Source organism: Pholis gunnellus (genome assembly GCF_910591455.1).
Source record: "Pholis gunnellus genome assembly, chromosome: 1".
NCBI classification, from domain to species: Eukaryota; Metazoa; Chordata; class Actinopteri; order Perciformes; family Pholidae; genus Pholis; species Pholis gunnellus.
The window spans coordinates 28078775-28103581 of NC_136528.1; the positions used below are offsets into that span (position 1 = coordinate 28078775).

The window sequence follows — 24807 nt, forward strand, 5'->3', positions numbered from 1 at the left end:
TCAAAAGACACTGAAAGAATGATTTCTCTTTTATTGGGAAACTTTAAACCCAGGAGAGATATGCGAGACATCATATGGTGACAAGTCAGCAAGTGGGCTCAGGGAAAGAGACACTGCCATGAAGCTAATAAGCTAATATGAGCAACCAAGTTGCCAAGATTATCCCAGTTCTAATTCCGAATCAGAGGTATCAGGAATTTCAGACAGGTACAATGTCTCCTGCTTGGTGAAAAGAACTACAGAAAGTGTCAACTAACCGCCAACCAACCTCAAAATGGCTGAAAAGCTACCATCACTGATAGTTACGCCCCAAAAAAATACATTGTAAAGAGTAATAGGATTGATTCAGGTAATTAAAAAGGAGCTATACAGTTTGTATCTGTTTAACGTTGCAAAAACCACAAACGTAGCTGATTTGAGCTTTATTTAAATTATTTGACTACAAGGCTCGAAGTCCATCTTGAAATAACAAAAGTCAGAATAACTGAAAGTTTTTCCCATTCTGCCAAATAAGGTGAATGCAGAGGACAAACAAATAAATGTCAAATTTGCGCAGGTGGGATGGAAAAGCTAAATTACAATTACAGGGCATCACCTCATCTCAAAACATAAACAAGAAAAATCAATATGAAATGTGTTTGAATGGGATCGTTTGAGTGTGTGTGAGCACACCTCCCAACCATTAATCGACCTTAAGTGATTAGGTGCATTGAGAAGGGAAATTGATTTAGCTTAGCGTGTCTGCCTGTAATGGCTTCGGCATGTAATCTACCGCCACGTCACACACAGTCTGACTGACAGGGAATATCTTGTAAAAGGTTTATTCTAAAGGTTTCTTCTGGCTGGAGATATGTCAAAACGCCCACTTTGCAAACACATGTGAGCTGACATGACCTCTGACAAGGAGTATGTTTATAAGTAATAATGTTCAACAGTTAGGTTAAGTTGTACTGTTACTGCCTAGGCAGATTTTTAGGCTTTTTTACAATAAATCTGATTCATATGCTGATAATCTTGATTCAAAAATAAGGTAGATGTTTGTATCCAGAAACAGGTTAAATAATTAAAGTGAAACAGTCTCTTATTTTTCATGTTAGAATTTCATAATTTCTGGGCAACATGAATAGTGGAGAATAGTGAAACCCCTCGTGAACTTTTATGCCACTGGCATTAGTAGTTTTTGTTGCTTTTTTATGTGAAGGGAAAGACGTGCATGACGGAGTGAGGAGGAAAGAAAGAGCATGAGTGGGCAAGAACGAGACTTATAGAGGCAGAAAACAAAAAGTTAGAGCAAGAGGGAGGTATTGACAGATAAACCAGTAGGTAGAGAGTGTATGTAGGCCATGACGGAAACGATTAATATATAGATTAGATGTGTTTAATCAACTTGATTGGTAATATAGATCTACCGTCCTGAAATGTGTCACATCAATGACCACCCTGCCATTTTGCCAGATAGCTATTAATATTAAAACAAAGAGCACAATGTATCTTGAGTGGGCCTGAGACAAGCTGTCAATCAAAGTGACTTTTCTGACAGTTAAAAGTAGTCGGCCATCTGGCTCCAGGCAGAAGACTAAGTAACATTTAATTACCTGTCAAACTGACTCATCAACCAACAAAGCCAACTTCACGAATACGCTTTAATTGTTATCTCCGCCAGGAGGATCATGCGATCGGTTGCGTGTGTGATTGTGTGTGCGTCTGTGAGTGTACGCCTCTGGTTCTGTCCACTGCTAATCTCACATTCTGCTACAGCCAACGGCATTATATTTTGGGTGGCCAGTTATGGCTGCATGTACAAAGACCTCTCGTGGTTGTGCAGACTCACACGTCCTCAAAACAGGTCGGTGTGTTTGGCTAACAGCTAACAGCTGAACTACCAGTTCACACACTGCTGAGTACCTCTCAGCCACTGCTCTGCGGCTCATTTCTATTGTTTTGAACTATGTGCTAGGCTAACCGCTAACAGCTAACGGAACTGCCAGTGCACACACACTATACTGTGCTTGTATTATTGTTGATGTCCATCAGGGTTTTGTGTCTTTTGCAGTAACCTGGCTGCAAACTAATTTCCTAAGTGGGCAGACTGCTTTGTGGGTTTAATTTTGTTTCTGCAAGATTCTATGAAGTGTATTATGCAACGACTTCTAGCCAATTGCCTGCATACAACGCCGCTTGTTTTCAAGTTTATATGAAGTGGGTTTTACAATGCCTTACAGGTCATTGATGTCTAGGCGGGGGGTTAGCCAATTGTGGTTTGTATTAATTCAATCACACAATACAGCAGTTGTCTCTGCAGACACACGTGACGAAGATCTGCACTCTAGTGAGTGCACCTACTAGTTTGTTTTTATTAATATGCTGGTTCTCTCTCCTTTACGGGTTGGAAGTTTTATCAGTTTAATCTAAAGCTTTTCAATTTAAAGCTGCAGTTTATAAGGCCAGTATGTGTACAATAACTTTAATGTATGCACTTAAAAATATCTTTAAATCCCTAATTATATAAGTTATTATTTCATCGCCCTTTTTTCAGATGCATTCCGGCTTTTTATACATGAAAGGTCAATAAAAGAAAACTTAATTTGCATATTAATATAGACTGGGTTTGAACTACATTGAACTTTTAAATTAGATTCAACTTGAGTCTTAACAAGACCACACCTTATAGTCTCATGCAAACGCCATAGCACAGAATACAAATTAGGCAGAAGTGCATTAATACAAAGCCAATGTCTGTTTTTTTTGCTGTTTACAACTACAGTGTGTCCACATGACCGGACCAACATTATATAGAAAGCACCTACAAATGCTCAGAAAAGAGACAGCCAAAGTACACGGTGTACTGATGTGAATATTGCGGTTATTACATTTAAGTTAAGTAAAAATTTGCAGTCCGGCTTTTGAAAATAGAAAAGCGCTGCAAGACAGGTTCACACTGCTCCTTCGTTCAACCACGCGTGCATAATCCGGCTTTAAGTCGCTCTTCAGGCTGAGAGTTATTTATTTTGTACTTCCTGTTCTTGATGAGAAAATGGCAATAATGGAGAAAAATAATGGTGGATATGGTTGATAACACAGGCGGTTGTGAGCTGTCGGACGACAAGACCATGAATCAGACTTAAACATACATTTGAATGTTTCTGTAATTTTAACAGTACTTATTCATGGTTGAGGATACTTTTTAATCAACAATGTGAAGAGGTCTCACTGTGAGTACTTTTTCCATTTAACCAGGCAAAGCTCATTGAACTCACATACAGCTACACATATGGAAACCTTCCAAGGTGACATACGTGTGCTGTCGTGTGTCATTTAATTTATATTTGTCTCAATACTAGCTAAGTTCTACAAAATACCATAGCTGCTCCTTTGGTAGCCTTAAATTGCAACTTGTGCAACATTTCTTTTCAGGTAGTAAAACAGCTCAAATGGCACATCAGCAAGTGACAGGTTGAGCCTGGATGGAGATTCTACTGAGAGATATTCTATGAACGAGGGTTCCTTTCATCTGAATATATATTATATCATCTACCGACTGCACACCTCCATCAGCCGTGCCTCGGAGCAGCACCGGACAGTAATGACTTAATTAACTGTTTTATTTAGCGGTTAATCAGTTAATTAAAAGCAGAGTAATTGGGTTTTTAGAGCTCCAGAGAGAGGACCTGGCAGACGTCAGTAGCAGGATGAGAGAGAGGAAGAACACTGCAGAGGTGCTCACCACAAGTGTCAAGGAATAAAGTTGCATAATCGTAGTCATGATGCAAAAAAATAATGTAATGATTTACCACTTCTTCTGGGTATTGAGGGACAGGTGTTAATAAGGGGATAGGACACAGGTGTGCTCAATGGGCGGCGTGTCCTCAATCATATTTAAACATTGTGAGAGGAGCACATACCTGATTCATCAGACATTTAAAAGTCAGAAAAACAGTGTGATTGTACAGTCATCAAATAGCACAGAGTACTTTACATACAAGAGGACAGAAAAACAGATAAAGACAACATTCGGGAGTGCGTACCTGTCTGCGTGTGCATCTGTAATATTCTGAGTGAGTGCAGCCAGGCTGTATGCATTCTGTGTTGGTGTGTAGTTGTTAGGAAATCTGGAATTATTTGTGGTGAGTGGGAATGAAATTGGGTTGAGAACTGCCAGTACTGAACTTGGCCACAATAGTTAACTGTTCACTGCAGTTTCCCTGAAGTTGAATTTAGACTTCTCCATAAACCTCCAACGACAGCTGTCAAATCATATTCTGTGATTCATGTTTATTCATGTTTCACAAAGTTAAGGTTATTATGGAAAAAACCTTGCTCACAGGTGAAGACAATTGTCCAGCCTTTGCATGAACCCTTACAGGGAGCATCAGCATAGACGTATATGTTTCACTTAGCGTTAGCTTTAGCTTTAAATCATATTGCTTTTTGTCCACCACTTTGGTCCGGACTGAATCATCTCAGTATTGGATAGATTATCATGACATTGTGTGCCCAAAGTTATGGCTCCCACATAAGGAATCCTAGTAACTTTGGTGATCCCTTCAAGGTCCCATATTTGAAAAAGTAAGATTTTCATGTCTGTTTTTATTCTAAACCATGTAAAAGTATCGAAAGGCTCAATCCATGGAGTAATAAACACAGCCAGTATTCAGAAACTGTGCCTGTAAACGAGCCATAAGGATTTCTTTACGGTTGTGATGTCACAGCCTTCCAATATAGAGATCATCTTACCGTTTTAAATGTGTCCCATTATTTCTGTTTGCAGTGCATGTGATTGACATCAGCTGACAGGAAGTAAACATGGACCCACGCTATTGGCTAGCCACGCTGTTCTGTTAAAACATGCTAAAACAGGGAGTTTCAGACAGAGGGTGAATACAGGCGTATTCAGACGGACAGTATGAGAAGGTTTTCTGATGATTGAAGCATGTAATAATGCTCTAGTAGAAACCCAAAATACAAGTATCAACCTGGAAACAAGCATAATATGTCTCCTTTAAACGTCTACCAAGCATCAGGGAAATTGGTAACAAGAGGTGCCTGCGAAGAGCCTAAAGCATAACAAAAGACAATACCAGCCAATGCTCGATCACCCTGCTGCTGCCGAGCAAAAGATACAGAAGTATCAGCTGCCGTACCACCAACCTTCAGAGCAGCTCATTTCCTCAGGCTGTGACACGCCTTAATTCAGCCTCTGTCCTCCATTTTTATAATATTTTTCTTTTTGTGTGTTTTTCTTATGTTGCAAAACGGGACCACAAACTGCATTTTGTGGTACAACCCTGTTGTACAATGACAAAAAAAATAACCTTGTAACTTACAACATTGATGATGATCATGGTAAACCTGTTAAATATGTCCCAAGTATAGCCTTGCAGAGTTGCTAGCATGGCCGACTCTTATTCTTGTTAGACTACATGTGACGCTATGGTTTGATAGTATGAAGGTAAGCATGTATTCCACTTTTCTTGTCCTCACTCATTACCGCATTAAGGATACAGCATCTGTGTGTGTATGCATCCTCGGTCCACACCTCAGTAGATAACAGAGATGAGAAGATGGGAAGTCTCCGCCATGCTTTATCCTTGATGATGGCAGCTGATTTTTGGAAGCCAAGTCATCAACGAAGTCAGTGACAGGAGGTTGGAGTATGAGATGCATTTTGGACAAATGAACACGCCCAAGCGGTTTGTCTAAATCCACTGCCATCTGCCAATCTGGTCCCGCCCTTAGCTCTCCTCCAATATTCCCGCCTAAAATGACTGCCCTACTCTTTTGTCCTTCACTGATAAACCCAGTCAGTCTTTCCTATCGGACTTAAGACTCGACACACGCTTTTATTGTTTGCACACTAGAACGCTGATTAATTCTGCAGAGCTGACGTTTTATGGGTAGCAAGAGATTGGAATGAACTGTAGTGGAAGTACTCTTTTATCAGTTTTTAATTACTCTGAATAAATTCAAAATTTCTACATTATGAAGTAGCGATTGATTGAAGACAAATTAGTTTTAATTTCAGCCACGTCAGTTTAATAGATAATGACAACCTACTGCTAAAAGTGTGTGTGTGTGTGGGGGGGGGGGGGGGGGGATGTGCCCACCAATGTACTGTGTAGCGGGCATACACACATTATCATGTGTGAGAATTCATGTGTTTGTGTGCTGCGTATGTTTGTGTGTATTTATGTTTTGTGCAAGTAAGTTTGAGTGTGCATGTTTGTCAGCAAGAAACAATGACTCAGTTCATTGCCAGCAGCATTAATTGAGTCATCAATTAAAGTAGTTAATGAGTTTGTTTAATGAGATGAAAACTCTGGTTGTGTTTCTGACGTCAGACTCACCAGACGGGGCTGTTCCAACCAGAATAAAGTCAAACTATTTAGCTTTTGCTCTTTTTCTTCTATTCTCCAAGTCTGCTGTGTTCTCTTTCTGTCCCTTAGTCTCACTTCCTTAGTGTTGAAAACCTCTAACAACGCAGTCAGCGACACAAAGGAAACTCTACGAGCAGACTGTATGAAATTGTTGTCGTACTGAACATATGCATTTGCTCTGTCCTGTGCTGTGCAGCAGACGGTGGGACCATGAAGACTGTGGTGGCTCTGCTGCTGCTCTGTCTGTGTGATCCTGGACAGAGTGATTGCCAGGCGGACTGCGTGTCCTGCAGCAACATGCTGCCTAAACAGCTCAGTTTCAACACCGTGGTGAGGAGTCCACACACACACACACACACACACACACACACACACACACACACACACACACACACACACACACATACACATACACAAAGACACTGCAGATTGCACGACTGGAGCTCCCATCCCAAAACACAGGGGGGAAAGTCCATTGTGTCCGCTGGCATTACAAACTGAAACTAAGTGGAAAACAAAGCCGGTCTGAACTATTAGTTGTAGCAAACCCTCCATCCAGACAAAACTAGATTACACTCTCACAGTCAAAAACTCACTCAACTAAAATCCCTCCACTCCCCATGCTCACCCCACCTTCCTACATTCCTCCCATCCTGACTCAACGCATTGCCCTTTTGCCGTTTTGCTTTTAATTTGTTGTAGCTAATTGATTCCTGGGGATAGATGTGTGTTTCTCCCTTCAGCGCCTCTGCCTGGTGGTTGTTTCTGTCTGGATAACGACATGTCTGCGTCTCAGACGTTTTGGCAGGAAGAACACAAAAAGATATTAAAGGGCACATGGCTTGGATCATAAAGCTTTGAACTGTTAGAGGTCATATTGTTAGGCACTTAGATCCCTCATATTTAAATAACCTCAAGTGATCCTTTTGAATTGGACATGTATTGCTTTGTAAGACATAAGATCCTTAAAGAAAGACGTAACTTGCTAAATGTCATCACCTGACTTACTGCTCCCTTTTCAGAATCCCTGTCTTCTTCTGCTGATTCTAATTTCTACTCTCCTTTATCTCCATCCCTCCCTCCTGGCTGAAAGGCATTTTATTAGTAAATCAATAAGCGAGCATGGACCAGACCTCCATGACTAGTCGGCTTCATGGAAACAGTAGATGATGGTCAAAGCAATGTTATTTTCAAAGCAAAGGTATTTCATGTAGTATCAACCTTTAATCTTATAGGGACAGATACATTCCCTCACATAATAACACACACACACACACACACACACACACACAAGCCTATTGAACCATTGAAGTGGAAGATAAAGACGATAAACGAGCTGGAAATCCAATCAATTTCCTTCTGCATTCTACTCAAACAACCCTAGTAAATCAGATGCTTTAGGTAATACTACTGTAGCGTGTTTATTTGTATACTGTTCCATACATAATCTAGATGTAACATTAAATCAAGTAAGTCCAACAGTCTATCCACGCTAACGACTGAGCTAAATGTCAACATCGGCATGCTAACGTGCTCACAATGAGATTGTTAACATGCTAATGTTCCCTATCTTAATAAGGCTTGTTAGCATGCTAACATTTGCTAATTAACATTAAATGCAAAGCCCGCCTGAGGCTGATTAAAATGGTCATGGGTTTTGCAGGTAGCTGGCCCTTAACCAAAGTTGTTGGCGCTAAATGAAAAGTTAAGGGATCATCAAAGTCATTATTCATTCTGAGGGGAACATGAATGTGTATACAAAATGTCACAGCAATGTGATGGTACTGCGACAATGCAGTGGACCGACCAGCTATAGTCGCCCTATACAGACCGACACTGCCATCCCGAGAACTAGGCTAAACGCTGTCCACCGTGAGGTCTGTTATTTCATGATACGAATGAGCTGACCTCATACAGAAAAATGAAGACGATCTCTTGTCTTTATCTCTGCCAGGTGTGTCTCACTGAGTGCGAAGCCGACATCTCCCCGGCCTTCTCCTGGGACTTCTGTCGTAAAGTGATGTCATCTCCAATTTCGGCCCTTACTGGTACCATGTGGAAAAGATCTCAGGAGGAGGTGGAGGCCCTGTTTCCTGAGGAGGAGCCGGTGGAGGGGGATCTGTTGCCGCCCTTTGCACTGCAGGGGTACGATCACATGACCCAGGCCCTCGGGGTGGACGAGAGGGATCTGGGCGGCAGGGGCAGCCAGCCGAACACTGCCTACAATGCCCAGAACGCCCTGTTTCCTGAGGATGAGTATGAGGAGGAGGCGGAGCAGGAAGACGGGGCGGCTGACACGGCGGCAAGAGGACAGGGCGATGCAGGGCTGAGCGTTTTCAAGAGGTTCGGCGGCTTCGTCAAAGGGAGGCACGGCTACAGGAAGCTGATGTCTCCGGGGAGATCGTACCAGAAGAGGTACGGCGGCTTCATCGGCATTCGGAAGTCCGCCCGCAAGTGGAACAACCAAAAACGTTTCAGCGAGTTGCTGAAGCAGTATCTGGGGATGAGCACTAAGGCCACTGAGTTCAACAGCATCTCAGAGGACCTCACCCAACAGAATGAAGTTTAACACACCTTTACGGCACTGACATGAAACAATTTGCTGATGTATTTCACCAACATGTCAAACTAAAGTTGACCTATTCAAGTAAATTACCAAAAAGTGAAAACTAAGCCCGTAATCCAAGAGTCCCATTGCAAGCCTCTTTGTCTCAAGACATAAGAATTGCCGCTTCTGTTTTCCATCCCTTTTAATTATGATGTAAACAAATGATCAGACCTTGATTCATACATTCTCAAGTGGCTGAACGCTCCAGTAGTACAAACAACTCCTTCTGAGCAGTGACACTCCTGTCCAGCTCTTGGCCCCCTGATTAATTCGGGCCTCCCATTTAGTGCCCCTTGTGGGATGTACCATGGTTCAATTAAGTGCCCAAGCCCTGATCCTCAGAAGCTTTGAAGGAAGCTCTCACTTTGGGAGTTCTTGGTAGTCCTGCAGTGATATGCAGTAAAATATAGGCTTTAATTTATTGTTTAATATGAGCTGCTAGGTATTGGCATAATTATTGCTTTTTTTCCGATTCCCATTACACAGTTTACTTTCCCAATGAATTACTGTGTTGGGTCATGTGTTGAAAGTGCTTAATCTTCTTACATTGAGGTCTCTAGCTTTGAGGGGGGGGGGGGGCATTACTGTTGACAGGGTGTCATAGGTAGAACCGCTCCCTTTATCATACTACCATCTTGTGGCAAAATGCATAATGCAGTCTCTTTTAAAGGACAACGCCAGTGTTTTTTTCATGCTCTGCCATAACGGTCGGGGTCATGTTAGCAGTAATGTGAAGTATATTGTATGTGATTTGTGGTAAATAAATGAAAACATGCAAACATCCTTAAATGTGGTGCGATGGTGAAGTGAAAGACAACACAGCACTCAATATTCATACATATATGCTACATATCTGTCTGCCAAACTGACGTGATGTACAAGTGGCTCTTGTGTCCAGATGCCAGATCTCGATATGTACAAACAATATTTGGTCTTTTTTTCCCCCTTCAAATTGTAATGGTGTAAAATGTTGCCCACAATGAGAACTTGTAAATAGCTGAATTTAAAAATTGTCAATAAAAATAGTTTACTATTTCCGTCGTGGCTTGTTATGTAGCAACTGATTCTGTGTCTTGAGGTGTTTTGTTCTTAGCATTTTACATTTACAGTGTGACAAGTAAAGGGGGTTATCTTAATCTCACTTCTTTTATGTATATACACTACCGTTCAAAGGTTTGTGGTCACCCAGACAATTTCGTGTCAATTTTCAGTTTCTTCGCAATTTCTTGCATGGAATAGCCTTCATTTCTAAGAACAAGAATAGACTGAAATGAAAGACATGAAAGTTCTCTTTTTCTGGCCATGTTGAGTATAATCGAACCCACAAATGTGATGCTCCAGATACTCAACTAGCTCAAAGGAAGGCCAGTTTTATAGCTTCTCTCACCAGCATAACTGTTTTCAAGGGTTTTCTAATCATCAATTAGTCTTCTAAGGCGATTAGAACACTGGAGTGATAGTTGCTGGAAATGGGCCTCTATACACCTATGTAGATATTTCATTAAAACCAGACGTTTCCACCTAGAATAGTCATTAACCACATTAACAATGTATAGACTGTATTTCTGATTAATTTAATGTTATCTTCATTGAAAGAAACAGTGCTTTTCTTTGAGAAATAAGGACATTTCTAAGTGACCCCAAACTTTTGAACGGTAGTATAATTAAGAAAATCACTGTAAAATAATCCAGCGGGCTTCTGGCGCCTCCTCGTGGTCAGTCCTGAAGGTGCACAGCTGCAAATCCTACTTCATATTGCATGGTAGAAAAATGCTATTTTGAAATATATACTATCTTTGATAGTATTCTTCAGCAGTGGAAGAAGCAGACTACTCCGATCTGTTAAGTAAAAATAGTAGTCACACTGCAGCACAACAATTACTTTAAATGATTAAGTAACTTAAGCGTGGATAGCTGTCTGTCTCTGTGTGTCAGCCGTGTGATTAACTGGCGACCTGTCCAGGGTGTGGAGGCTATGTCTGCTGGTGTTGGCTCCAGGGGATGGATGGATGGATAATCATTGATAGACTAATGTACGTATAGGCTGCCACTTTAATGCAGCAGGTGAAGTGGGACAAATTCTAATTGGTGGCTTGATATCTACTAATATATAATATTTTATTTGTTGATAATATTTTGTACAATTTTGAATCTGCAAAGTATAGCAACTAGATTTGTTAAATAACTGCAGCCAAAAAAGTGGCCAACAATATTTCTCTTAAAGTAGTGGAGTAGTTAGTGTCAAGGAAATAAAAAAGACTCAATTAACGTTACCTCAAATGTACAGCAGCATTACTTGAATAGCGTTAAATGTAGTTACATTTCACCACTGTACATAATACATTATTTTCAGCTTCCCCAATGACCTTAACTTATCTAAGGTAATCAGGTTAGTCAACGAAAGAGGCCCACTAATGTATTTTTACTAGTAAATTGATTATACGTTGATTGACGGTTTATTCGTCTATTACTGCATCCCGATTAAACAGGCGGAAGAATTCTATTTTGAAGGTTTAGACCGGAAGTGCCAGTCGTGATTGAAGCTAGTTTGACATTGTTTGACTTCTGAACCCAAACAAGACTTTCTGTCACAGCTCTCAGTCTCTGGTATATCTGTCCTCAGAACATCATAACGTGTGGACTTGGCTGACTCGGTGAGTTATAAACATTGAAGGAAGCGCACGGTTGACGTTTAGCTAACCTAGCTGACGTTTCGGGGGCGAATAACCAACATTAGCTCTTCGATAGCCTAAGCTATGTAACGTTACGCTAGCTACTAGTACCACTGAAGGTAACTTTAACCATCTCTTAAAACACTAAATGTCAAGAAACGTCTACGAAACTTTACGAATGTACAGGTGAGCTAAGACTCTTCAACGTGACCTCTAAGTTAAAGTTCTAAGATAATTCACAGAGTGAACGTGCTCTAGCTAAAGCTAGCTATGCTGCTAGATGGATAACTACGGTTAACGTTATATGACTGACGTTAAAACTAACATTAGTCTGCAATATAATTGTGACAGCTGAAGGACTATTGTAAGTTAACCTTGCTGGCTTCCCGGGGCCACGTCGTCGTTGCAAAGTGTTGAATGTTACGTTACTGTAACATTGTTAAACGTCAACCTGCGTTAGTTGAGCTAACGTTGAGTACAACAACTTGATAAATGGCATTCGCGAGATTATTCTCCTAAAACTACAACCGAATTAAAAACAGCACCGACGTACATTGTCATGTAAACATGTGCAGTGTCGTCACCACGTTGTAACGTTACAGTAGTAACCTTAAACTCTTGAATACGTGAGCCGTAAGTGAGAGTGCGTTTTGTTTGTGACTGCAGAAAGCACAGCTATGTGCAGCTGTGTGCGGAGCTCCAGGGCTCTGTCCCCAGTTCTGCTCCCCAGGCTGCTGCTTCCGCCGACGGGGTACAGATTGGCCGGCAGGGGACTCTCGACCTCCCCGCACTGCATGGCTGTCAGTGGAGACTTGCAGCCGCTCCCACTGCCCAGCCAGGCCCGCGTGGTGATCTGTGGAGGAGGCATTGTGGGGTCATCAGTAGCCTTCCACCTCGCCAAGATGGGCTGGACCGATATAGTAATGCTGGAGCAGGGCAGGTGAGATACATGTCTTTAATTTCATTAGTAGGTTTTAGTGGTTGGGGTTAACATTTTGATTTAAAAGCTAAGGGAGGGATATAGACAGTTGTCTACACTAGTAGGCAATAGAGGATCGGTGGAAAGAGTTGTTGATTGGATATTGTTCTGCTAATGCTGCATTGCCCTTCCCTGATGTCCTGTTGGCAGGCTTGGTGCAGGAACAACCAGGCTGTGTGCGGGCATTGTGAGTGTGGCCAAGCCTATTTCCATCGAGTGTCAAATGGCAAACTACTCCAATAGTCTTTATCAGCAGCTGGAGGAGGAGACCGGAGTCAAGACAGGTCAGCCACTTTGATATGTTTTACTTTCAGTTAGTGCTGGGCTGTACGACCAAAAATGTATATCATGGTATTTTGCAGAACTCTGGCGGTACCGCGGTATATCACGGTACTCTTTTCAAACTCATACACCTCACCTTAAGTTCAGGTGTGCGGAAAAGAAAGACTTTGATTGGAAAAAGAAAGACTTTGATCTCAACATTTTCGCAGCGCTGGTTTGGGAATTCGGTCTTTTTAGCAATTTAAATTGCTTTAATCAACCACAGATATTTTACTTTCACATACAGATTCTCATGATATCTGCTCTATGATGTCTTTCCTTGTCTCTCCTCCCTGTGTCAAGGTGTGGGTACATCTCACTGGAGTAAGGAAACGTATCAGAATACCCTTATTTGATTGGCTAAACTGCATCACGTGACGTGATTTACAACACATTGGCCTGTGTTTTTCCTGCACCGCTGAACAAGTGCCGTAAATGCTGGAAAGGAGCGTAAATAACTCCGCTGCTTTAAGGCAAAGGCCCGCGACCCACTAAAAACGGGTCCGTGACTACCCACCACCAGTTGAGAATCTGTTCGACAGGATCGTAACCGGTGAACAGCTGTTTGTGTGGCGTGTCTTCCATCTCTTTCGGTTTCCTTCATCTATATTCCCCAGGGTCCTAAGCCCCTCCGAGTACAGCTTCTTATCACCCTCTATGTACCAACATACATTTATAACAAATACCATACATGTTACACGTAATCAGCGTTGCATATGTGTCAAACTCTATCGGTGCATCTCCGGTCTGTCTATGTTTATCCTGCATCGCTGTTCTGTAATGTAACGTTACTGGAGGACGGAGCCTCTCCCAGCTGTTAGCAGACTGTTGTGCTAGCAGGCGAGTGAGCTGTACCCAGCATGCAGTTCGGCGGTAAAATTTTATAAATGTACAATTATTAGTGTTACAAATTGTTTATGTGTCACAGACTGTTGTGTTGTGGTGTTTTGCTCTGTTAAAGAGCGTTAGTTGTGGGTTGTTAATTGTTATAAAGTTATAAAGTTATGACCATGACTAGGGGTCCGTCTCAATACAGATAAGATAACTAGCTCCACCACTCATGTTTTCGGTAGTAAACATGATCTCTAGCAGCCTGTTGAAGACTGTCAGCCGGTCTCCTGGCCTCCTGGCTATGCACGGTATGACGGTATGTAGAAATTCATATCGTTGAAACTGGTATACTGCCCAGCACTACTTTCAGTCATATTTAATTCATCCTGATGCTATTCGTGAAAACAGAGTTTTGCCTTATGACTTATTTTGTTATCATTACTGCTTCCCATACATATTTTCCAGATGCATGTACCTACCTGTCCTTTATCTTTTTTTTAGATATTGTTAATATTAAGAGCATTTGTAATTTTATCTCTCCTGGGAATATAGAGGCGTGTAGTGCATCTGGCTTTTTAGACAATGAAGCAAGCATTCACTGCATACTCATAGCATTGTATGCATTTGCACTCATTTTTACAGTAGTGCAGCTGAAACATATGCACGAGGCATGCACTATTTTACATTTATTATAGAAGCCTGAGATCGTTTGATGTGCCTTTCCATAACATTTCCTCTATGTTTTGGCCTTTTTCTAAAGCTAGAATGATATACCCTTCAGTTTTGAGGTGTATTATCCTATTGGCTATACTGTTTTTTTGAGTAGAGTGTTTGAGTGAAGACCAAACATGGGTAGTTTGATACCTGTCACAGAATATGTGGTTTTGTGTGTTTCAGGTTATGTAAAGACAGGCTCTCTTTGTCTGGCCCAAAATCAAGATCGCTTCCTCTCTCTGAAGCGCCTGGCATCACGACTAAAGTAAGACCCTAAAACCTCCAGTCAACATTTAGTAGAGAACCCTTTGGCAACTTTGGTGTTGGGCTATTTTGAAATTCCCTTCCCGATGATATTGCTTTAAGAAAAACAACGATATACGAAATATATCGGCCCCCCCAAAAAAATGCTTGAGAGAGAAACCCAATGGTGACGCAGTTACAATACCCATAAGTAGCCACAATGTACAGGCCCCAAACGCTATTTCTCACAATATTTCATATGCTGATGATACACTGCCTACATCTCCGATTTGATGAGATATTTCAAATGATTCAGAGGTCTGGAACCAGTTTAGATATGCAGTGCCCTTTTAAATATAGATATTTGTGAGTATCAGGCCTTCATCTTTATCTCCTTCACTTTATTCGTAGGGTAATGGGGATCAGCTGTAACATCATTAAGCCTAAAGAGGTGGCCAAACTCCACCCTCTTGTCAACATTCATGACCTGGTGGGGGCGCTCCACCTCCCTGCAGACGCTGTGGTGTCTTCACCCGACGTTAACCACGCCCTGGCTGTGGCTGCTGCTGGACACGGTGAGAGACTCACACTTTCAACTTGCCATTGATGGAGCATTAATGGGCAATTATAACACATGTCTTACAAGCATTACTTATATTCTACCCCTATGCTGTTTCTCTGTCTGATTCTCCCCCTCTTCATCGGCATCTCCTTCCTTCCATCCTCCACCCTTATCTCCTGTTTGCTTCCTCCTACATCTCCTTGTCTCCCTTATCCTCTCCAGGGGTTCAGATCCTGGACAGAACCACGGTTCAGCAGGTGCTGTTAGAGAAGGGTCAAGTGATGGCGGTGGAGACTGATCGTGGCTCCATCGAGTGTGAATATTTTGTCAACTGTGCTGGACAGGTAAACCTCGGAGTGGGATAGAAATGTAGGAGCACCAACAAGTCCCAATGCCAAATTAGATCAAAGAGTTAATGAGGGGAAATCTTTGTAACCGTTTAGGATATTATTCTCAATTTCAGCCTTAATTATGCATAAATCTTGATCTGATTCTCGCCTACATCATGCTCCTAGATAAGAACAGTATGACTCAACACATTTACTTCCAGGACAGATTGCAGTGTCTCCAGTATTTGTCCTGTCTGTCTCTGCTCTAGTGGGCTTACGAGCTGGGCCAGGCAAGTGAGACGAAGGTGTCGATTCCTCTTCATGGCTGTGAACACTTTTACCTCCTCACCAAACCTCTCCAGGAGCCACTCTCACCCAGCACGCCAGGTCTCATACAAGAAAAATTCACTTTTTCTTTCAGCAGGCACAGTCGCTAATGGATTATAAATCACAGCCAAATATGACGCCTGTAATAGAGAAGTACTTCCACATTTTGATTGTTTTTCTTTGGCAAATTGGCTGATAGAGTAGCTCATTGCGCAGTATATTACTGCAACAATCATCTCTCAGCCTGTGCCCTTGTTTTCTCCTCAAAGATGTAGTTCCGAGTTAACAACCAATGACACAATTTGTTGAATTCAATGTCTTTCTTGCAGTGACATAATTTAGCCACTTGACCCCTTGTTTTGATTGATAATTTACACGGTTACACGAGGTTACAGAGGATCTGATCTCACCGCGCGTGTGTCTCGTTTCCAGTTGTGATGGATATGGACGGCAGGATATACGCACGGCCATGGCAGGGCGGCCTTCTGTCGGGGGGCTTTGAGAAGAACCCCAAACCCATCTTCACCGAGGGCCGCAACCAGCTGGAGATCCAGAGCATGCAGGAGGACTGGGACCACTTCGGTAATAATGGGAGGGAGGAAGAAGACACATTGTTAAGTTTTGCGACACAATGGGGTGTCTCATTTGTACTTAACTGATCTGAGTAAAGTCATTTATTTAAGCATTTGTCTCCCAATGAGATCAAATAATGTTGTAGGTGGAGAGTACTTTTTAAATCTTTGTGAAGTATCAAGTGCTGGTTTTACAGACTCAGCATCTCTATTTTAGGAAACGTGTTTTTCGGCCCCGTGTAGCCCCATATCATTCCTGTGCTGATGAACCCAGATTTCCTTTCTTTGCATTTTGGACATTTTCCGGTGAGGTTAAAGTCATGGTGTTCAGTTTATTTTTATATATTGTCTCCTTCATTGATTGAAAACAATATTGTCTGAGTCAGTTCAGTTTGCGAAATTCTTTTAATTTAACTGAAAGCAATGTCAGTTCCAAGTACACACACACACACACACACACACACACACACACACACACACACACACACACACACACACACACACACACACACACACACACACACACACACACACACACACACACACACACACACACACACACACACACACCTGTCTTTTGGCCTTGGCCTTATGATGGTAATCTGAGATTCCTCATGCAGCTTGACGGGTTGTCGTAAAGACGGCCCTATATCACCAGTCAGCCCTGAAGTGGAGCAAGGCAGAGGGTCAAACCAATCCGTCTCAGGAGGGTCTTACATTGCCCAACATTTGCATTTTGTACTTTAAATAAATATACATTACATGGATTGAACACCAGCTTACCTCCTGTCAACAATTGTTGTTATGAATGGAAGGTTGCGTAATGACTGGAATAGAGTTTTCCTTTTTGTAAAAAACAAGAAATCAACATTAAGATCTTATGTGTTGCATTGTCTTATCAAATGATTACCAACAAGAGTGCATCACATCGCTTAGTTTCTCCTGGCAATGCATTTTTTACATTGTGCTGCCACATGTGACCCACCGGGTCAGCTTTCATGGATTGTTTACAGCACAACGTGAGGAGAAGGGTGCAGCTCCGGCTGCGCAGCATGAGCTTCAGCTTGTTGAGTCTTTGCAACAGTGGATGGTTTGGGTGTGGTGGTGGTTGGGCAAAGGCAACTTGGAGCCAACTCGAGTGTTTTGTTTGTTTTTGTTATTTGTCATTTGAAAAGCCACACAGAGGGCCAGGTAGTAGACAAGTAGCAGCTTCACTTTCGGGGCAGGAAGCAGTTGGATTTTGGCAAAATGTGGCTTTAAATGCTGAGAATACTAAGACTGACAATACAGTTGGCGTAGCTTTAGGCCAACCGTTTTCTTGATCATGATGTAGTTTGTGTAAGTGTAATATGTTTATTAATAATGCAATATATTGATGTGAACACAGCACCTTTTTGTTTAGAGGATTTCTTATTAGAGATTGTATAGAAACCGTATTGTCTTCTGCTTCCAGAGCCGATGCTCAGTGCCTTGCTGAGGAGAATGCCGGGTCTTGAGTCAGCTGAGATCCATCAGCTGGTCAACTGTCCGGAGTCCTTCACCCCTGATATGCGCTGCCTCATGGGGGAGATACCCGGTGTCTCTGGCTACTACGTGCTGGCGGGGATGAACTCCTCTGGCCTGGCCTTTGCTGGAGGAGCTGGCAAGTAAGCATGGGTTTAAGTGTATTTGTCAGGGGATAGCCTACAGTGTTCTTTTAAGTCTAACATTACCAAGTGAAGACATTACTGCTCTTTATTCTACACCTGAAGACATTATTTAAGAGGCTGAAAAAATAATTGAAAATAGAAAATAATTCTGCCTCGGTTTTATCAGTTTCAGTGATGAGCTTTGCGATCTGGTCATGCTTCGATTGCGTCACAATGAAGCACAAACGGCATTGTTTGTGTGTTTTGGTATCCAGGTACCTGGCCGAGTGGATGACCTACGGCTACCCCACCGCCAATGTCTGGCCACTGGACATCAAACGCTTCGGCAACTTGCAGAGCAGCCGAACCTTCCTGCGACACCGAGTAATGGAGGTCATGCGTGAGTAGCGAACTCTTGTTGCCGTCTTGATGTTTGGCAAGTCTTAAACGAAGAGATCCATTCCGATCAGGATTCCGGCGATGGGAGACAAAATCCCCCGTCCTTGTCCTGCGCTAAAAATAAATGTAAAGTTCAGCTGAAGATGATGTGTCTGTACCAGATTGTATGATTGAGCTGTTAGCACAATTACCACCTGATAAGTCACAGATTCATAATGTAGTGTTTCCAACACCTTAAAGGTGAAGTGTTTTCTAGTTCTGCTTCTGTATGATTCCGTGTCCGTGTTTTGCTTCCAGCCCTGCTCTACGAACTAAAGGTTCCGCGCTGGGACTTTCAGACTGGGCGTCAGCTGCGGACCAGCCCTCTGTATGACCGCCTGGACACCCAGGGAGCTCGCTGGATGGAGAAACATGGTTTCGAAAGGCCCAAATACTTTGTTCCTCATGGAAAAGGTACAGAATACTCACCTGCAACACACTACGCTCTCTTTATCCTGACGTCCTCAGTAAAAAAAACATCCTGTGTGTTTGTGTGTGTGTAGATTTGCTGTCTCTGGACCAGAGTAAGACTTTCTACAAGCCCGACTGGTTTGACATTGTTGGAGCAGAAGTGAAATGCTGCAAAGAGGCCGTCTGTGTCATCGACATGTCTTCCTTCACCAAGTTTGAGCTGACTGTAAGTCACGATGCGCTGGTTTGGACCACTCGTAGTGGTTCACCAGCAGGGACAGAAAAATCGCAGCAGATTATGCCGTTCTATTCTATATCGATGAGTAATGCATCCGCTTTTGTGCAGTAATTTAAGTAGAACCTTGTGATCTGTCCTGATGTCCTAGTCACAGAATAGCCAGGCCCTGGACCTGCTGCAACATCTGTGTGCCAACGACCTGGATGTCCCCGTTGGACATATCGTCCACACCGGCATGCTGAATGAGAGGGGGGGCTATGAGAACGACTGCAGCGTTGTCCGCGTCAGCAAGAACAAGTTTGTAACACCTCGGCAATAGTACCTCAGACATGCGGTTGGATATGACCATTTCAAACAACTTATAAATCATTTTTGTCCCATCTGCAGCTTCTTCATCGTCTCCCCGACAGACCAGCAGGTCCACTGTTGGTCCTGGATAAAGAAACACATGCCCAGTGACCCACACCTCCACTTAGAGGATGTCAGCTGGAAGTACACTGGTAAGCGCACCCCGCCATTGTTGATTTCCTTGCAGTGACGTCGCCATCTAGTGCCCACACAATATTAAAGGGTGGAGGTAATGCGCCAGTATCCCACATCCTCTCTCTGCTCTTATGAGTTTGGTGTTACAGTCAGACACTAAGGTTAGGTTAATTACGTGTCCAAAATCTAATGTGCATATCTGTGATGGGATTACCGTAACTCTCTGAAATGTGAGCAACACTAGGCCTACATTCTTTTTTTAATTTTATTGGCAAGATAAAGACGCAAATTGAAGCTCTATCCCAAAACTTACCCATGGCCTTGTACAGTATGTCCCCACACTAACGATCCAAATATTCATTGATGATCATGATGATGATGATGTTGATGACGATGATTATTATGATGATTATGATGATGATGATGATGATGATGATATTCATTTCCGACAAAGTTACAGAGTTAGCTCAGGTTTTGTAAAAAGTATGAAAGAACACATATGACACACTATCTACTCTGTATTTTCAGACTCCAATTCCTTGCCATTTTCAAAGGGGGATAGCTTATAATAATAATGATAATTGTTGTTTGTATTATTACTGAGTTATTTAGGCAGTACTTGGGCTGAACTTTGTAGGAGAGGAAGTCCAAAGTGCTTATAACTCATAATTCTTTGCCCACAGCTTTGAATCTGATTGGCCCTCGTGCAATGGATGTTCTGGCTGAGCTGTCATATGTTTCCATGACACCTGACCATTTCCCCTCCATGTTCTGTAAGGTAGGACACAAAAATCTCCTTTCAATAACTTTCATAGAGTAATTATCCTCCTGGTGGTGAGAGCAGTAGGAAGAGCGGTGATATTAATTGTTCGAGGAGCTGGAATATTTGCAGCTGCAGCACTTTAGACTGCACCTGTGGTTCTATGAGTGTTTCCACTCTGTTATTAGCCCCACATTCAACAGTATTTAACCGTGTTTGCATGCGCGTTTACAGGAGATGAGCGTTGGCTATGCCAATGGGATCAGAGTGATGAGTATGACTCACACGGGAGAGCCGGGGTTCATGCTCTACATACCTATAGAGGTGCGACACACACACACACACACACACACACACACACACACACACACACACACACACACACACACACACACACACACAAAATATGAATCCAGTCACCATTCCACAGGATGGATGGTCAGGTTTAAGAAAGTGCTTCGTACCGTACAGTACATCATAATTCGCTCTGCTCTCCACAGTATGCCCTGCACGTGTACAACGAGGTGATGTCGGTGGGTCAGAAGTACGGGATCCGCAATGCGGGCTACTACGCGCTGCGCAGCCTGCGCATCGAGAAGTTCTTTGCCTTCTGGGGTCAGGACCTCGACGCCTTCACCACCCCGCTGCAGTGTGGACGAGAGTTCAGGGTTAAATTTGACAAGGTCTGTTGCCAGTTCAGCGAACTGTATGTCATCTGCCGGTGTGGATAATGACTGCTGCTTTCCCGTTTTGGGGTTACAAGAAACATTTTATTGCCAATTATGATGTTTCGGTCAACAGCAACTCCTCGCACACTATTACACTACGACTTTGCCAACCACATTTACTATTGAAGCTTGAATTTTACACTACTTTTCATGCCTCTGTGCTGACAATAGCCAAGAATCATCAAGGATGAACTGATTTGATTTCGGTAGTCAAAGGTCCCGTCCCGTGGGATACCTCAGGACCGCCTGGAAGGAATTTCTTCAAATTTGGCTCAAATGAACTGTTTAGACTTTGATGGTCAAAGGTCCCTGTGACAGAATCCATATGCTAATTTTGACAATTTCAGACAACAGGATTTGTTCAGCCGTGGTTATAAACTGCAGCCGGTTGGCAGAGGCATACAACAGCTAGGCTGTAATGTAAGTTTTTACTTCAAAACGGTTGGGAAAATGAGGGAATGATTAACAAAAGGCACTATGCCATCTGCTTTGCTTAAACATCTGTTCAAATTGTCACCAAGCTGCACCTGCAGGCACAGCAGGTGGCACATTTTGGAAGCAGTGGAACATCAGGTGTGCTGCTGTCTGCTGCACACAGTAATAATTGCAGAACAGTATTAATGACCGGACCTCACCGTGTAAAATTGGTTTCACAGATTGCTTTCAGATGTGTTGTCGTATTTCGTTTATTTGAAAAATGTATGAAATAAAAGTTTTCTGTAGCTCCCAACGGGACTGTGCAGTGTTTGTATATTGTTGGTAGACCATTGTCCCAGAACACTTCATGATCTTCATTCTCGCCTGTCCTCTCTTTGCCTCACACCAGGACACGGATTTCCTCGGTCGCGAGGCCTTGCTGCAGCAGCGTCAGGACGGCGTGTCTCGGCGATTCGTCATGCTGGTTCTGGAGGACCACGACACCGAGCTGGACCTCTGGCCGTGGTGGGGCGAGCCCATCTACCGCAACGGCCTGCTGGCCGGCACGACCACCAGCAGCGCCTACAGCTACACCCTGGAGCGCCACGTCTGCCTCGGCTTCGTGTCTCCGCCGCCGGGCCCGGAGGGACTCCCCACGCCCATCACCCCGGACTTCATCAACCGCGGGGACTACGAGGTGGACATCGCCGGCCAGCGCTACCCGGCCAAAGCCAAACTCTACCCCTTCAGCTCGCTCTTCACCCAACAAAAACGCCGCAAGGAGGACATGGAGTTCAGCAACCTCCAGGGGAAGTGATGCACTTACCCGGCAGTGCCAACCGATTTCTTAATGCTCGTAATCCAAGGGCTGTGCGCACAAGCACTCCTTGTCTCTCTAGTATCTAACTTCCACGCAGCATCTCCCTTCTTTTCTGTTTTTTTTCAAAAGTGCAATATTTAAGAGGCACCAAATGCTTGAGCTGTTGGAACCACAGCAATGCAACAGCACTCGTGTGTCGTCAAATTGTTGTTGTTTTTTCCAGCCCCTGCCCTGCCTCACACTCAAAAACATGTTCCACGGTTTACCGGGACAGTCTGCGCCGGTCTAGTGCCTTTGTCAAGGCAGCATCAACAATATTTGTTGACCTAAAACCCATCGAGCGGGAGTTTAGACAGACAATCGTATCCGGCGGTGTTCCAGTCACTGTAACGCTTCGACAGTCTGAAAGGAATGTCGTTCGACGCCGACACGGTCGATATGCAGTTGTTGACTCTTTTTGTCAGTTTACAAATTGTAAATCTGCTGCTGTAAATAATACGAGTGATGTGATGTAGAGTGCGATGTGGCCCAGTTCAGATGCTTAATACTGTCCACCACCACCATCCCCACTACATTGTCCAAGAATCAAGCAGCCTGATAAAACCATGAGCTAACCAATATTTACTCCTCTTGAAAAGGCTCCTAGAGGCCCCAAAGCAAAGTGAGCTTTAACGTTGTCTTTCTCATCAACTTCCAGCTGTTCTTCTGCTGTGTGTCGAGCTTGTGGGAACGGTATTCACGGTAATATAATCCGCACTGTTATTTATGTTTTGTGGTCGTTGCGATGCACCGTTGCTCTTCTGATGCTCAAGTGTTGCCTCATTGTTTTGCTGAATGTGTGGCTGACGTTAGTTGACCCACAAATGAGGGAAAGCTGCGACTGGAGCTGTTGGTTTGAGTCCACAACATCTTACATTAGTGATTGTTGTTTGTTTGTTTTTGCTTGGTCCAGAGTTACGATGTTTGTATAAAGGAAGGACTTCAGGGCGATTTGAAATAAAAATATATGTATTTTTGTATAGCTAGTATGTATAAAATCTCTATTTTCAGTACCGCACCTTTTTTTTTTTTCTCTCCTCCCTTCAAGTCGATGAGCTTTCAGTCACAGCAGTGTGAATCATCCGGACCACGTCAGTTGTGTACTTAGAAACGTCATTCGTCAGCCACAGCTTGGTGTTTTCTTACACGTGTTCACCTTTAAAGCAATCTGGTCCCCTAACTCCCCCCCCCCCCCCCCCCCCCTTTTTTTTAGTACTTTGCTAACATCTCAGGCTTTTTCACTACAAACGGCGTACTACACAAGCTCCACTGGCGTATAATATTAGTTTCTGGTGTATAACGTATGAACTCAGAATGCGGGGAGTCAGATATCACTTTTTTTTTTAAAAAGGGCTAATTTCTCTTTATGTCCGTTAAGTTTGTAAAAAAAGGCGTTCCTGTTAAATGAAGCGTCTTACATGTGAGAGTGCAGAGAACCACCATCAGTCTTTGTGTCAGTAGTCTGGTTTCACGCCGGGTGCTTCAGTAGCAACATTTCTCTACATCAGTAGAACTCTGTGCTTTGGCTTCATGTGACACACTTTTGGGTCTTACTTGATTCTACTTTTCTCAACAGTTTTCTCATCTCAGTGTCTAAATAAGCGTTCATATCAATCCCAGTTTAACTGCAGCAGCTTGTGCTTTAATAGAGTTCCCTTTCAGTGTAAGAGCTTCACCGACGGCTTCATGTTGAGTCCAGCAGCTGTGAGCAGTTCTGGATTCAGGGTGAAGGTGTCTGAAACGCATTACTGCAAAAATCACTTAAGATATCATTTTCTTTGTTTTTTTTTTTAACTCTCCTGAATGTATGATTGAAGGGAAAAGGCCCCAAGCATTTGCACTAAACGAGAGCAGCGTGCTGTTTTCTGTTACTGTACGCCGTCACAGGATCTCTAAGGTGTTCTAAGTATCCTGGAGTTTGAGTTTTCTTGTATTTCAAAGGTAAATTAAAACAAAAATAACTACACACTATAGCATGTGGTGCAAAGAGCGCTACAGCTGAATATCAAGTATGCCATCCAAAACGTTTAGGCAAAAAAAAAGTTAGAAATTGAATGTCAATGGAGGTCTGGAAAGTGTTAAGTCTGTTGTAATGATCACTGTGAAGTGGTTGTGTTGAAACACAAACACTCCACTTTGAGTTTGGCGCATGTTTGTCTCACTCAGTGTTTCAATTTCTACGCTGACTGGACTGATCTGATCTGTCAGCGTTTTCTTCAGAGCTTTACGATATTGTATTTATATCATGTGTCTGGCTGTACTTTGAGTGAAACATAAAGAGAACTTTTGTTTGAATTTGCTTCGTGTGTTCAC

The 24807-nt window shown here is 42.9% G+C and overlaps 2 protein-coding genes across 2 annotated transcripts; both read left to right on the plus strand.

Moving 5' to 3' along the window:
- Nucleotides 1-6584: 6584 nt before the first annotated feature.
- pnoca (prepronociceptin a) lies at nt 6585-8943 on the plus strand (the record flags this gene model as incomplete). Its single annotated transcript, XM_079186446.1, has 2 exons — nt 6585-6704; nt 8329-8943. The coding sequence occupies 2 exons, from the start codon at nt 6585-6587 to the stop codon at nt 8941-8943; spliced, it is 735 nt and encodes a 244-aa protein (XP_079042572.1).
- Nucleotides 8944-11521: 2578 nt separating this feature from the next.
- pdpr (pyruvate dehydrogenase phosphatase regulatory subunit) lies at nt 11522-24789 on the plus strand. Its single transcript, XM_079162598.1, has 18 exons — nt 11522-11636; nt 12321-12594; nt 12784-12917; nt 14683-14764; nt 15154-15317; nt 15527-15648; nt 15903-16020; nt 16393-16542; nt 17986-18178; nt 18436-18560; nt 18857-19012; nt 19102-19235; nt 19396-19544; nt 19635-19747; nt 20414-20508; nt 20725-20814; nt 20991-21173; nt 22045-24789. Exons 2-18 carry the CDS (start codon nt 12332-12334, stop codon nt 22450-22452), a joined length of 2679 nt encoding a protein of 892 aa, XP_079018724.1. The 5' UTR covers nt 11522-11636; nt 12321-12331; the 3' UTR covers nt 22453-24789.
- The last annotated feature ends 18 nt before the right edge of the window (nt 24790-24807 follow it).

Excerpts from the sequence above, each read along its gene's own strand:
- pdpr (XM_079162598.1), top strand. The coding sequence starts at position 12,332 with ATGTGCAGCTGTGTGCGGAGCTCCAGGGCTCTGTCCCCAGTTCTGCTC. Across the intron at positions 19,545-19,634 it reads GTCCGCGTCAGCAAGAACAA|CTTCTTCATCGTCTCCCCGA; the intron begins GTTTGTAACACC and ends TCCCATCTGCAG. Across the intron at positions 21,174-22,044 it reads TCAGGGTTAAATTTGACAAG|GACACGGATTTCCTCGGTCG; the intron begins GTCTGTTGCCAG and ends GCCTCACACCAG.